Below are 15,991 nucleotides of genomic sequence, written 5' to 3'. Positions count from 1 at the left end.
CTACCCACCAGGAGGGAAAAAATCATGGAGACCTTTCGGCTATTTTATTGAGGTGATGTTGTAATACTGAAATCTACTGGGTAGGTCCATTGTGTTTTAATGACCTATTTTTTTTTTTGTCCCATACAGGATGAAGAGGAAGAAATCAAACAAGAAATTAACATGTTGAAGAAATACTCTCATCACCGAAATATTGCTACTTACTATGGTGCTTTTATCAAAAAGAATCCCCCGGGAATGGATGACCAGCTCTGGGTAAGTGTCCTTTTCACATTTCATTTGTTTTTTCTCTCTTTTCTTTTTCATCTGGACTTTGACCAATGGGATGTATTTGTCCTTGTTCCCATGATCTCATCTATCTTTGAACTGCTTTCTTCCCTTAAGGATTTTAATATAATATCCTCTTAAGAGAAATTCTGACTACTCTTTCTCAATATACCTTGTTAGATCATTTTCATCCAGGTCCTGCTGGCTAACTGGTGTCCCCCAGTGCTCTGTCTTGGTCCTTCTTATCTTTTCCGTCTATATGATTTTGCTTGGTGATCAGTTCCCATGGGTTAATTTCTCATCTCTGTTCAGAGAATGATCCAGCCCTGATTTGTATATATTTGTATATATTTCTTTTCCTTATGTGTGGATAGATTGTTAAAGCCTCTTGAGGCACTGTCATCATTTGTGATGTTATATCCCTAGTGCTTAGCAATGCCTGGCACATTATTAGTATACAATAAATTCTTGTGGATTCTAACTGTGGCTTTACACTCAGGACTCATCAGTAGTTCTATTGTCAATGTGGTTGAATAGACAATTTATATTAAAATAATTTCATGGTGATGGATCCTCCTATCTCACCTCTCCCATCCCAGCTTGTTTTTATTGGTATTTGATGCAAACAACTACAGCAACAACAAACCTATGATTCTATGTACTCTAGGGTGTCAGTGTCCTTTCTAACATATTGGGAACCAAATTGAAAATGGATCTAAATCTAGAAGGCACCTACATCTTGCCCAACCCCCTCATTTTATATACCAATGAGCGCCCTCAGAGAAGATATGTGACTTGCCCAAGGTCACACTGATATTAAAAGGCAGAATTGGATTTTAACTTGGGTCCTCCTAAAATCCAGTCCTCTTTCCTTTGTACCACCCTGGGGTACATAATGTAACCAAATTTTGAATCTACCCAGAATGTTCAGAAATCTGAGGGATTTGTCTCCTGCCTTTAAGTTAATCAGGTATCCCCAAGATGATCCTTTGGGGTGAAACTGGAATGTTTCCCAAGCAATGTTTTCAGTGTCTGATTGAATTATAACCTCAGAGAATTCTATCAGGCTTGTTGCTGAGATAAACATTTGTTTAGCACCAGTTCCTGATAATGGCCAAGTGACTCTTTTATCAACTGCTCAGGTCGCAATACGGAAATCAAAAATGGGAGTTCTTTCAATAAAGATTAAGATCTCTCAGAAAGGCAGCAAGCTTCTCACACATAGCATCCCCCTCATGCTTTCCCTGCCTTTCAGAGATGAAGAGGCTCACTTGGGCTGTCCTCCATTGGATAATTCTGTCATTGAGAAGCCAGGCACTGGAAAGTGGACTAATTGCCCTGAAATTAGAAAGCCACACAATGTGTTAGTGGCTGTAATGGGACTGTCATGTTTTAAAGAGGAATTACAAGTCTGAATCACTTCTAAAGACCCAGGAGACCAAGCAAGCTACCCAACTGGTCCAATTCTAGACTGAGCAAAACAGGTTTGAGTGTTGATTATAGCTAGAGAAACCATGATTGTAACTGAGACGTTGGGAACCACACCATTGTTTTATTTAATTAAAGGATGGCCTGCTTTTCTCAATAGGTGAAGAAGAGGAAGGAAGAAAAAAGAGAGGAAGAAAGAAAGAAATAGGGAGGGAGGGAGGAAGGAAAGAAAGAAAGAAAGAGAGAGAAGGAAGGAAGGAAGGAGGGAAGGAAAGAAGGAATGGAAGGATGGAAGATTCAATACTTAGTATTTCAAGTCATCGTGGATGATCCTTCCACTTATGCAATTAACCAGTAAAAAAATAAGCATTTATTAAGCACCATCAATGTGTCAAGCACTACATATACAAAACCAAAAATGAAACAGGCTTCGTCTTCAGGCGCTTCAAACTCCATGGCCTCCCTCATCAGCTTAATAGGTTGACTTTAAGAGTTAATTTGGCCAAAAAATCTTCTACCCTGCAACCATTCTGGGGATAAGTTTCTCTGATTTAGCTGTGCATTTCCTCTGATGACACCTTGTGTGTAAGTGTATATACATAAACATATATTATATACATGTGTATGTGTATACATATGTATATACACACACATGCACATATTGTATACATATGTGTGTACATGCATACATATACACATATACACACATATATATATGTTGCCTTCTTCCTTAGAATATAAGCTCCCTGAGAGAAAAACTGGTTTACTTTTGTCTTTGTATTCTCAACTCTTATCCCAGTATCAGCAACATTGTGTCCACTTCAGCAATTGGCTGACTGTCCACTGACAGTGCACACTCTCCGTCATTGATCTCCTGCTGGAAACCTTTGGGGTTTGGAAGGACCTGCCAGATCTCATGCTGGTGTAGCCTTTGGGCCCTCCATGTCACTAGCAGGTGACTGAATATAGAGCAGGAGACATTTATTGAATATTTTATTGTAATGATTTATTGCATGAGTTTAAGGCAAGAGATATTTATTGATTATCTACTATATTCAAGGGTCTGGATCAGTTATAATCTCTATATCAAAAAAAGAAGAAAATAAATGGGAAAGATCCTCTGAAATCATTTTTAAAAGATTATATTTGGGGGTCCTATATTAATAAATGTTTGTTGATTGACTGCTCCATTCTTTTTTCCTTATGAAATGTTTCCTTGTTGACTTCACTCAGTTGCCTTTGACAGCTTGATTCTATTTGCTGGTGGAATCAGGTACCTGTCAGGAGAGAAGCTCCACACTGTGTGGGTTGTAGGATAATTATCTGGACTGCTGTGTGACTGGGGTCACCAATCACCAGCAAACAAGGTGTTTTGGATTGTTGGGGTTTTATGGTCATTCCATAATTTAATGATCATTTTGTTCCATAGGAAGACAAAAAGAATGTCACTAACTTTAGCCAGAGCTGAGTGTGAGGGTTGGAAATGTCAGAAATCAGTGGCATTAGAACCTGTCCAGAAGGCGATTGTTCCCCACAGTCTATCGGGAAGTTTTGTCCAATATCATTTTAAAGACTCAGAAGCCTGGGGTTTCCACTGCTTCCCTTGGGAAATGGTAATCCTGCAGTCTAATAGGGCTCAGAGGTGACGAACTTTCCCCAGCTTGGTACCAAAGTAATGGCTGGATTTGCAGGAGGTCTTGGAACATTTAAGATATTTTTGTAAATGGGGTTTGGAGAAAGAGAAAAAAAAACATATCCCCAAACCCCCCAACTTTTCTTTTAATTAATGAGATTTCTCTTGGGTTTCTTTGTATTTGAAATAGGTTCCTGCTCTTTCGTTCAAGCATATCATCTACATTAAGCCTTTCCTCATTCTCTCCCTAATGCTCCAAATCTTGGGAAATTATCTTAACCAACTTGGGCCTCAGTTTACTCACCTGTAAAATGAAGTTGTGACAGCAGTTGACCACACGGGTTCTCTGATGATCTAGAGCCATGATCCAATACCTACGTGACCTTAACCTCCCTAGACCTGTTTCCAAATCTGTAAAATGAATAGGTTAAACTAGATGCCTCTTAGTTCCTTTCTAGCTTCAGATCTTTGATCCCAAGATCATCTGATCATAATGCTGCTTGCAGTTTCTGCCCCCCCCCATTACATTATATTTATTTTTACATACTTTTATATGTACTTGTTATCACCTCCTCAGAATTCTACTCCCCTTTTGGTTTTGGAATCCCAGAATTTATCCCTATGCCTGGCACAAAGTTATCTAAAAGTCAGTCATCAGAAATGTAGGCAGCATGCTCTGTGTGCCAGGCATGGTGCTAAACACTGGGAATACAAAGATTGGCCAAAAAAATGTTCTTGTAGATAGACTAATGGTGCCAAAGTTCCATAGCTCTTCCCTGCTCATAGGCTAACAGATTCCACCTCTGCTCAGTGCCAACAGTCAGGAACCTACCATTTATTGAGGTCAATATGAGAATCAACAGAGATCATTTTGGCCAGACTGTTTTCATTCTGTCCCCAGTAGGAGGTCAGGGATGGGTTTCTGGTTATATTGGGCATCATTTTCACCCTACACTTTCACTTATTTGGGAAAGTATTGTATAAAGTTTTTACCGTGGAATTTGTCCAAAGGGAAGAAGAGAAGATTAGGGAGAAGGAGGTCATTCTATAAAAGGACAATGAATAAAAGGCCATTTTCATCTTGTCCTGTCTCCTTTTTGCCCTCTTTAAAATAAGGAGTGTGCCTTGTGCCTACTCTGAAAAGTTGTTGGGCAGTGTAATGAGTGGATATTTATAGAGCTTGGAGCTTTGGGGATGAAAGGTGCTAAATAAGGGTTTATTGTTTATTGAATTTATTTGATGTATCCAAGCTCCTGGGAACTTTTACTGAAGTTAATTAAAAACAGATAGTCCCTGCTCAGAAAGCATACAATGTCACTTGAAAACCAACTTTAGGTAAAAAGCCCTGTTGTATTTTTGTTCCTTGGGAAGTCACCACTAGCCATGGTCCCATGACAATTGGTGATCTTCCCCATCCAATGGTGTGGAAACCAGCCTAAGATTTTCAGAAATGTAGTGCTGCAAGCAATGGGCCATGTCCCAGAAGTATGTCTGCTTCCTTTTCCTATTTGGGCAATGAATATTACCTTCTATTTCTGATGATAACTTTGTGGTTGGAAATTTAAAAATTTCCCTTCCTCACTTTATATTTAGCTGATAACTCCTTCCACCTTAGAAGTTCCTCCAGTCCACATTGTCTAATGATCACTTTCCCTCTCAAGAATGGCACTCCAAGGTGGAGGGCTGAAGAGCTTTCCATTGTGCTCAGCCAACCCCACGGATGCTTCGTATCCTAATTATACTAATTGTGCCTTTGCTTCCTTTCTTTGCCAGCTGGTGATGGAATTCTGTGGTGCAGGCTCTGTCACAGATCTGATCAAGAATACAAAAGGCAACACGTTGAAGGAGGAGTGGATCGCATACATCTGCCGGGAGATCTTACGGGTAAGAGGCACATGGGGGCCAGCTTCTGCTTCCTGATGCCATCAACAAGAGACAACCTGGGGAGGGGGGCACAGATGGCAGGTGTTCTCTGCCTTTGGGGCTGCAAACTCTGTTGGTGATGATGGCATTAGGGAAGGTTCATTCCAATGGGAGTGAGTAAGTTTCTAGACAGGTCAAAGATGACATGAAACTTGTCCGAGTCTTAATTGATGATTATACCTGGCATTCATTGGTAGAGAATTGTACAGTTTGCAAAGCACTGCTTATACGTTGTCTCATTCAGGCCTGGTGAAGTGGCTATTACAGTTTAGTCTTATTGCTTATTTCTAGATAGCCAGCCAGCATGGTATAGTGGACAAAAATGTCCCACCCCTGACATTTACTGATTGGATCATCCTGGGCAAGTCACTCGATGCCTCATGGAACTCTTCAGGGTTATAAATAATTGCAGTAGGTAGCTACATGGCTCTTGGCCTGGAATCAAGAAGATCTGAGTTTCAGTCTGGGCTCAGGCATTTACTAGCTGTGTGGTCTTATACAAGTCACTTAACCTCTGTCTCCTTCAGTTTCCTCAACTGTCAAATGGAGATGATGTTAGCATATAATAGCAAATAATATTTCCCATAGTTGTTGTGGGGATTAAATGAGATAATATTTACAAAGCACTTAGCACAGGTTTGGCATATTTTAAGTGCTTAATAAATGCTTATTTCCTTCCTTCATACTATTAAAATATCTTTAATAAGGATATTTTTTGAGAGCATGAGATACCCTCATTTGTTATATTGGGATGGGGGAAATAGATAGATCTAATTTCCCAAATTTGTTCAATTGGCACAGCTTCCAACCATTACTATTTTTTTAAAAATCTTCAAACCCTCCCGTATGTGCCAAAATATTCATAAATGAATTGCTAGTTTATCAGTGAAGGAAGTTTACATGTTGGGAGCTTCCCATACTGATTAAAGACAGACCTAGAAGAACAAAAATTATAAGCACACTTAGAAGGGGTGAAGTTGTCCCTTCTACTTTAAAAGTAACTTTTTTTTGTGAGGCAATTGGGGTTAAGTGACTTGCCCAGGGTCACACAGCTAGTAAGTGTCAAGTGTCTGAGGATGGATTTGAACTCAGGTCCTCCTGAATCCAGGGCCAGTGCTTTGTCCACTGTGCCACCTAACTGCCCCTAAAAGTTACATTTTATGCCTTGGCAAGTTTGATAGTAATCAGAAATACTTGAGTTAGTGATCATTTAATTAATGAGCCCAAACAAAGTGCATCTTCCATTGTAAAATACATCCGTGTACAGACAGAGGCTCATACTCAACTCTATCAAAAGGGTGGCATATTGGGAACTGGTGATTCTAAACTAAAGTTAATATGTGACATCTCATATTTTTCATTTGCTTCTGGTTTGCCAGAAAAATCAATGAAAGACATGTGGCTATTGGAAAGGAAAGCCATATCCCTGGGGATCTCCAGCCTCCCAGAACTAGGAATCAGGGTAATTCAATGGAGAAATGGAACACCTCTGAGTTTAGTAGTCACTGAATAATTGTCTTTTATATATAATGAACACAGGGTCACATAGGGAAGGAAGCACTAAAAATGACTAATAAATGCCAACAATGGAAATAGCATTTCCCTTTCCTGTCTTTCCCCTTTCTCTTTCCTTTTCTCCTTTTTCTGTCTCTTCTCTCCCTTCCTACTTTCCTCCCCTCTCCTCCACACCTCACCTTGCCTTGCCTTTCTCAAATTCTCTTAATTCTGGTGCCTTCCTCCTTTTAATGATTTCTTATTTATCCTATTTATGTATGTCATTTGTTTGTGCATTATTGTTTGCTTAGATTGTAAGCTCCTTGAAGTCAGGGACTGTCTCTTGCCTCTTTTTGTATTCCCAGACCTGTATTCCCAGTGTCTGGCACATAGGAGGCCCTTAATGTTTATTGACTGAACATTATGAGAAAGGACAATGTCCTTGACTTTATAGCTTTATGACCTTGAACATGTCACCTCATCTTGAAGCCTCTCTTCATTTTTTTCATCCTCCACATGTAGGAGAGATGACTTGATGTGTTATCATCATTATTTAATTTTAATCAGAAACTAGGAAAAAAAACCAAAAGTCAAAATGTTTTCCTTGATTTCTGAAGGTTTGCATTGTACCCTCGCAAAATTAAACCTCCCAAAATAAGAGCAGAGATTTAGAGCTAGATTTTTGAGACTGTCTTCTCCAACTGCCCCCTTTGATTATTGGGGAAGCTCAGTGCTAAAGAGATGGTGACTTCTCCAACATCATGCAAGAAGGAGGAAGAGGAGGACGATAAGCCTGAACTTGAACCTGTAATCAGGCATTCTCTCCTTCTGCTGCCTCAGAATAAAGGGTGAGAGTGAATTAAACTGAAACAGGATGTCGGTAGGCTTGAATGCTTCATCTGAACTTGACCTATATTACCCACAGGCTGAGAGAAAGGTTATATTACTAAGCAGTAAATCCTGTTCACTTTTATGATTGTCCCATAACTTAAAACATCATCCTGAGCATATGAAAGATTTGTGTTTAATCAACCCTGTGGGCACATCTGGGCCTGCCTGTTTTTTGTTTGTTTTTTTTAAAAACATTTTTATTTTTGCTAATAGGAAAAGGTGGGGGTGGGGTAGGGGCTGGTTATGATTTATTTGTAATCAGGGGCCCACTCCCACTAACCCTTCCTGGCTCTCCATCTCTCCAGGGCTTGAGTCACCTGCATCAACACAAAGTGATTCACCGTGATATTAAAGGGCAGAACGTCTTGCTGACAGAGAATGCTGAAGTAAAACTAGGTAAGAATCGTCACTGCTTAAACTCTCAGAACCGACAAGGAAAAGCAGACACGGCCAAGCTGGGGAACTGGAAGGAATTTGATAGACATCATGTCAGGCCCACAGCTGAGCTTCTTTTTGTAACAATCTTGAATTTGAGACCCACGGCTTAGAGTTCACAGTTCTAAGAATAGAAGCGGGATTGACAATTTGTCTTTGTTTATTTTATCAGGGTTGTTAGTCGTACACTTGAAATGCCTAAAATTGCCTCTAAATTGGGGAGGAACTGCCAAGCATTCTGTACTGACATCCACTTGAAGAGGTTGTGGGAGTGATGGGGACATGGGTTTGTGTGAAAGTTGGCTGTGGTGTATCCATGGGGTCTGAACTCCCCTGGCAGGGGGAGGATACTTCTGTAATGGAACCCAGGTCTTCTGCCGAAAGCACTCACAGTCGGGCATTTTCAGAATCACTGATGTCGCACATTCATTGGTTTTATCTCCTTGTCTTCACACAAATGTAGATCTCGTGATGCCTTGTGCACCACCTGTCAGAGGAATGTTTGCTTCCAGACTCTCTCGTTTCTCTGACAGTTGATGGAGGCAGATTTTTGATATTGCTTTTGGGAAGAGATAATTACACTTTTAAAGAATAGAATGAGAATGCATTTCAATTACTTCATCCTGCCAACTTTGGATTTTGGAGACTATCTTAATCTTTTTTTATCGCTATCCCTGTCTCTATTCTGATCTCTACACTTATCTCTGTCTCTATCCCTACCTCTCTCCACATCCCTATTTTTATTTCAATCCCTCTCTGTCTCTATCCCTAGCCAGATCTCAGTCCCTATCTCTGTCTCTGTCCCTATCCATATCTCTGTCTCAGTCCTTATCTTTATCCCTATCACTATCCCTTTCCTGATATGTTTCCTTTTTTTTTAACCTGCTCCCTAACTTCAGAATTTTGGAGCATCACCTGGGGACATTGAATAGTTAGTTGAATGCTATGACCAGAATCATCCAGCCAGCCCATACATCTTGGAACTGTTGCCTTCATAGCCACTCCACTTATTGTCCATTAGAGCAACATTTCCAAGGCCATTCCTTGAATTAAACCTTACATCTGTTTTCCATTCCTTCCAGTTCAAACCAATCGATATTCTTTAATTATCTACTATGGGCAGGGTACTAAGAATCTTCACTCCCTTCTCTCCCCTAACACCAACCCCTCTCCAGAGAGGAGGGACAGAATAAATGCATAGATAAAAAACACCAGTGGATGAGTCAAATGCAGCATCAGCACAGCTCACACTGTCTACTTCACCACCACCACCACCCACTTCCTTAATATGTATTCTATGGGGCAGCTAGGTGGTGCAGTAGATAAAGCACCGGCCCTGGATTCAGGAAGACCTGAGTTCAAACCCAGACTCATTTGACACTTACTAGCTGTGTGACCCTGGGCAAGTCACTTAACCCTTATTGCCCCGCCCCCCAAAATGCATTCTCTTCTCATTTTTAACTTTGAAAATTTGTACTTTCCTTCCGGTCTCAAGTGCTGCCTCCTATAAGATTTTCCTGAACACCTTAATTGTCAATATTCTTTGCCTTCTCCAGTTAGATCACAGGTATTTATCTGTGTGCATATTTCATCCCACTCCCCCACCACCCAGTCTCTTCCCTTTCCTCTCTTCCTGCTCCATGGAATAGAAGATCCTTGAAAAAAAGGAGCCATCTCTCTTTTTCCTTTTTCTTTTGTGTCTCCAGGGCCTAGGACAGTGTCCTGGACCTAGTAGAAGGTTAAAAATGTTTTCTGAATTTGCTGAATTGACTTTGACAGCGCACGCGCTCTAGTCTCAGGCTGTTGAATATGCCCAGAGGCATATCGTGGTACCATAGAAAGAGCCCTAGCCTTGAAGGCAGAAAGTCCAGATGACCCTTTCTGCTCTAAACCTTGGGCAAGTGATTTCTCCTTTCTGTGCCTCATTTTCTTGATCATAGAAAGAAGGGTCAAATTGGAAGCCAACTCCAGTTTTCTATGATTCTAATAAAGATGCCCCCAGATGTATCTTTGTTCTCCAACAATAACTGCTGTTAGCATGATATGTTCAATTGAAGAGTTTATTTTAATCTCCAATTCATTTCAACCAACATTTATTAAGCTGTTTCCATTTATAAAGCATTGTACTGGACACTGGTTATACAAAGATGAAAATAACATAATCGCATTAAAATACAATCTTCTGCAATAGGGTAAAAGCTACATGAGGGCAGGAAGTGGTTTTTAGTGGTTTTCTTTGTATCCCTGGCATGTAGTACAGTGCCTGCCTGGCTCAGGGTAAACTATTAAGCAATACTTGTTGGCTGTTGACGAACTGCTGTGCACCCAAGAAGTCCTACTGGGGAGCAAAATGTTACATATAGAAAATATATTTAAAAATTGAGATTTTTATATATTTAAAAATTGAGATACAAAAGAAATATCATACTGCCATTTTCCCCTTAAGACATCCCTAGGAATCTTCAGAAGTTATGGAAATAAGCACAGAATTGTTTTCTAGAAGATTCTAATTTTTATATACCTGTTTATAATTCCTGTTTGCTAAACTAAAATCCTCTCCCTACCACCTATTTTGTGGAAAGCAACCCTGCACTGGCTGGGTGGAATTTTGGTTTCATCTCTGTGTTTGTGATTGATCTGGATCCCAGAAAAGTCTGTCCCCCCCAAAATTGATATTTTTTTGTTTTTTTCTTTGTTTGTGATTTCATCAGTGGGAAAAACTCCCAATATGGAAACTCCCTCCACTGATGCAGGTCTGCAATTCATTGTAAATTATAGCCTTAGAGTTTGTATTCTTAACAAGTGAAGGGATTTGGCCAGCATTACATACACAATCTCTCTCTCTCTCTCTCTCTCTCTCTCTCTCTCTCTCTCTCTCTCTCTCTCTCTCTCTCTCTCTCTCTCAGCTCACTTAATCCATCTGCATTTGAGACTTTTCCAACAACTGCGCCAGACCCTTCTCTTAATTGGAACCACCCATGCCTCCATGCCCAGTTCTCACCAGACCCCTGATAAGAGCTTAGTCCTTGTCAGGGAGAATTGGACTTGGAGGCCTGGCAAAGGGTTCCTTTCAAATCATAATTTCATAAAACTAGCCCCATTCTGGGTGCCAAAATTGTGAGAAACCCCATTTAAAAATTTCTGGGACTCAGTGTTGGAGAAGTATCAAAGGCCTTTATTTACATTCGCAAGCAAATGGGCCAGCTCCCTAATGGAAGTGGCCCATACATGGTATATATCAAAGGCAGGAGCAAGACTTGGATACATTCCAAAAGTTCAGGTTGAGGTTCTAATACCTAGAAAGGACATCAAGGCTAGCCTACTCATTATGCTATACTGACTCATCACAACTGCCCTGATTAAATGCAGGGTGTTTCCTGTGCCATCTTTTGATGCAAACACCCAGGATTGCTCCCCTCTGTTGTTAGCAAGGTGCTTCCAGGACAAACCAAAGATTAAGAATATCCTTGACTTTCAGGCTAGATGCTTCAGTAAATGTTCAGCTAGTAAGAACTATTTTCCCATGAAGTATCCAACTGGAGACCGCCATTTTATTTTTGTTCCCAAATTGATTGTAAGGTTTCATGCTTAATATGTATGTGTCTGTGTTTCCTTACCCAGTGGATTTTGGCGTCAGTGCCCAGTTAGACCGAACAGTAGGTCGAAGAAATACATTCATTGGCACACCCTATTGGATGGCCCCAGAAGTTATTGCCTGTGATGAGAATCCTGATGCCACTTATGATTTCAAGGTATGAGTTCTCAACCACATTGCTTTCAGAATCAAAGTAAACCTCCCATTCTGGAACCTTCTATGGGAGGATCCTCTTGTGTCTTTGAGTGAATAGTACATTTATTCAGTCAACATTTATTAAGCATTTACTGTATGCAGGGTAGTTACATATGCAAAAGGGAGAAATAAAAAATAATCAATCATAGGATACTTAATTGGACCTAATACATCAGGACTCCAATGAATCCATGGATAACATCAATGTGGCTATGTCCTTCCATAGAGTACAATATGACCGTGTCATTCTTTGTGACTCTTGGCTATGTCCTCCTGTATATCCTTCCAGAGATCTTCTAGGTTAGTGTTCTCTTGCCTCCCTTCCTTTCTCTCTCTTTCCCTCCTACACTTCTTTCTTTCTTTCTCTTCTTTCCTTCCTGCTTTTTCTTTCTTTCTTCCTTCCTTCTTTCCTTTCTTTTTTCTTTCTTCCTTTTTCTTTATCTCTTCCTTCCTTCCTCCCTTCCTTTCTCTCTTTCCCTCCTATACTTCTTTATCCTTCCTTCTTTCCTTCTTGCTTTCTCTTCCTTCCCTTCTTTTTCTTTCTTTTTTCTTCCTTCCTTTTTTCTTTCTCTCTTCCTACCTTCCTTCCACTCTCCTTCCTTCCCTCCTTCCTTTTTCCCTCCCTTCCCCTTTCCCTTCTTCCTTCCCTCCTTTGTCCCTCATTTTATGGCTACCAAAGGCAGCTAGATGGCACAGTGGCTAGAGCACTGGATCTAGAATCAAGAAGACCTGAGTGCAAATCTGACCTTAGACAATTAGTAATTTGTGACCCAAGGCAAGTCACTTGATATCCATCTACCTCAGTTTCCTCATCTATAAATTGAGGATCATAATAACAGCTCTTTCTCAGGGTTATTGTGAGAATCAAATGAGATCATATTTGTCAAGCACTTCGCAAACTTTAAAGTGTTATATAAAGATACTACTACTATCTTACTACTACTACCACCACCACCCAGGCTACCCATCTGTTATCCCTCATTCTTGGCTCCATTCATACAGATATCTGTCATGCTACTTTTTGCTTATTTCTTCATTTGGAAGGTGCTGTAGTTTGTTGATGTGTGCCAAGCTTATGTCTCTCCATTGACCTCCTTGTTGGGATCTTCAGAGATGGCTGGGAACCATGATTAGCACTGACCTCACACTTGATAGTTGTGGAGCTCAAATGGCACAATGTACACAAAACAAAGTTTGTTAACATTTGGATGTTAGATACATGTTGTTGTTGCTGTTGTTATTCACAAGGTTATAGCCAAACTAGGGTAATATATTTTAAGATGTTCACGTGTATTTTTAAAATCTCCCATAATATTTGATTTCTTATTTAGAAAAATGCTTTCAACATTTCTGGCTTGTCTTCTCTGTCCACTAAGCTGAACTTTTGTTCTGTCCTCGTGGCATTGAAAAACAGGTTTCCATTTCATTGATCATTCATATTTATGGCAAACAATCCTTGCAGTTATATTCCTTTCTTTTCATGTTCATTTTACACTAAATTATGCATTCATTGTCTTCTGTCATCTCCCAACTTAAAATAGTCAAACTCAAAAGTCCCTAGTATTATATAAAGTCTCATTGCTAAGGGCCCTATTATTGAGTTACTTTTTGTAGAGGAGAGATAGGGTGTGAGTAGCTTCCGTATGGTGCCTAAAGTGTGTTGTATATTGGAGTGGTCAGTTGAAATTCAGTGGACTGTTCTTGGCTTCATGTTGCAACCTGAGAAGCTGCTAATAATAACTCGCCCAGCATCCAAGTAGAGCAATGAGTTCTGCCACCTTCGCCCAAAGCACGTGAGAGTAGAGGTTTTGAGTGTCCTTCTATTGAGCCTGATTGCTGAGGCTCTAATTTAACAGTCTTAGATGTCTCTAGCACTTCTTACCACCACAAATAGCAGCAGGGTTTGGTGAAATTGTGAATATGGAGCCAGTGGAATCCAGGCACCTGAGTTCAAATGCAGCCTCAGAAACTTGACACTTACTATCTGTGTGACCCTGGGCAAGTCATTTAACCCTTATTGCCCTGAAAAAAAAAATCAATGTTAAAAACTGGGTCAGGAAAACACAAACTTCTCTAAGGCTTCATGACATATCTCTCAGGGCAGCAACCAATCTTTGAGTCTCTTTGGAGGAAGACAAGTTTGAAAGACCACCACATTCCACATTTTAAATGTCCTCCTCCTTTTAAACTTAGTCAATAGGAGAATTTTACAAGGGTCTAATGGAAAATAGCAGATGACAAATACTCATCTCCTACCAAAACAAATATGGTTTGTTTAAACTATGAAAGAGAAGCAGTGGCTCAATTATTTAAACTTTAAATCCCTCTCGAGTTGTCCTGATTGGCACACAGGATCCAGCTTCTAAGCTGTCCCTGCTTTAGAGGTACAATACCATTTTTCTAGCAATGGCATGCTTGGCAATGACTGGTGGCTGCCTATCTATGTTGGCATTGTGTAAAACAGCTAACAGAATCCCCTGAGAGGATGTAGGTTGGCTAAACAGAGCCTTTCACCCATCTCTAAGTGCAGCTAGCTCTGGCTTCTGGAGTGGACATTCTGTGACTTCTCAGTCTAGTAGAGAGTCACCCTGTCCCCCCCCCCCAATAAACCCTTCCTTTTGGACAAGTTCAATAGAGAAGGAAAAGGAGATGAGATCACAAAGGGCAGGATAGCAGCAGAGTGGGAATGGATGGGCTTGGACCCACTGACTAACAGAAGACTTGAAACTATCTTAACTCTTAAGAATTTTTTGCTGGATGCATGCTGGACCTGGAGTCGGGAAGGCCTGAGTTCAAATCCAGCCTCAGCTACCCACTAGCTGTGTGGCCCTGGGCAAGTCACTTAACTGCTGTCTGCCTCAGTTTCCTCCTCTGTAAAATGGAGAGAATGGTAATCTCTTCCATTGATGTTGTGAGGATCAAATGAGGTAACATATAGAGAGAACTTGGGGAAACTTAAAGCTTTATCTAAATATTAGATATAATAATGATGATCGTTATTATTTTTGTTATTAATATTTCCCCTCAGTTCTACGCAGGGGCGTTCTGTTATGCTCTCAGAGGCCAGAGGGTTGGCCCTGAAGGGGCTAGAACAGGGTCCTCAGTGGAGGTGGAGACTTCTTTAATGACCCCTCATTTGGTCCTCCCAAAATCCCTTGCTGTACTTTCTTGCCTTATTTGCTAGAGGGTGTTTCTGAACCACATATAATTGGAAACCTCTTGGCCATTTCTTGGAGCCCCTCTAGTCAAAGGTCTTTCCTTCGAAGTGAAGACAAGGTGTAATTGTAGGGTCTCATAGTGGGAGTGGGGTATGACAAGGCTCTGGGAGGATTTGGCCAAAGTGTCTCTCAAGATGGCCACCACAAATGCAAAGATTGAATTAAGTCAATCAAGCCTCCCGAGGTTTCATAAGCAAAGCCATTGGCTAAGCTCATGGTTATTTATTGGAAACAGACAGTGCTTGCTCTAGAGCATGGACCACAAACAGCCTGCCCCGAATCTACCCTATTATCAGGCAATAACATGAAAAATCTCATTTGTCTGGTGTGCTCGTTTTCCCCTAGAGGTCCTTCTCTTTCTCATTTCCTGACAGCCTGTCAAAACACTTCAAGTCAACGGAAAGGTTTCATTTCCCTGATAAGTATGTGGGACAAAAATGAAAGCTTTCCCTTTTGATGATAAATGTTCAAAAGAATCTAAATTAATAATAAAAAAAACCAGTTTGCAATTCAATTCCGAGGCTGCTTTATTTTGGTATGTGCTTCTGTATTTGTAAATTTTGTATTTTATTTTATTAGGATCCTAGATCCTGAGATGGGAGGGACCTCAGAGGCAATCTAGGCCAACTCCATTGTTTTTACAAATGAAGAAACTGATGCTCAGGGCAGGAAGAGATTTTTCCAGTCACACCAGGCTTGTGAGCATCAGAGACAGGATTTGAATGCAAATCCTCTGACCCCGGAGCCTTCTTGTGGACCATAAGTTACAAGGGCTCATTGTTTATCTAGGAAATGCGTGGGGCGGTGGATAGAATTCTGGGCTCAAAGTCATTGGATCTGGTGTTGAATCCCTCCTCAGGCAGTTCCCTTAATTTCTCTGTCCCCCAGCTGTGAAATGAATTGAATAAAAGC

The 15,991-nt window shown here is 40.6% G+C and overlaps 1 protein-coding gene across 7 annotated transcripts in view; it reads left to right on the top strand.

The window, feature by feature from the left end:
• Positions 1-15,991, top strand: part of TNIK (TRAF2 and NCK interacting kinase) — a 430,959-nt gene that overhangs the window by 236,400 nt on the left and 178,568 nt on the right. For all 7 annotated transcript variants that reach the window (XM_043995975.1, XM_043995980.1, XM_043995978.1 and 4 more), the window contains exons 4-7: positions 130-255; positions 5,102-5,212; positions 7,942-8,032; positions 11,693-11,823. In XM_043995975.1, the coding sequence (XP_043851910.1) occupies positions 130-255; positions 5,102-5,212; positions 7,942-8,032; positions 11,693-11,823 (459 nt within the window). The remainder of the gene's footprint in view (positions 1-129; positions 256-5,101; positions 5,213-7,941; positions 8,033-11,692; positions 11,824-15,991) is intronic.

The sequence above is a fragment of the Dromiciops gliroides genome, chromosome 3 (assembly GCF_019393635.1).
Source record: "Dromiciops gliroides isolate mDroGli1 chromosome 3, mDroGli1.pri, whole genome shotgun sequence".
In the NCBI taxonomy this organism is placed as follows: domain Eukaryota; kingdom Metazoa; phylum Chordata; class Mammalia; order Microbiotheria; family Microbiotheriidae; genus Dromiciops; species Dromiciops gliroides.
The sequence above is the reverse complement of the archived record's forward strand: the minus strand, read 5'-3'. Positions and strand labels throughout refer to the sequence as shown.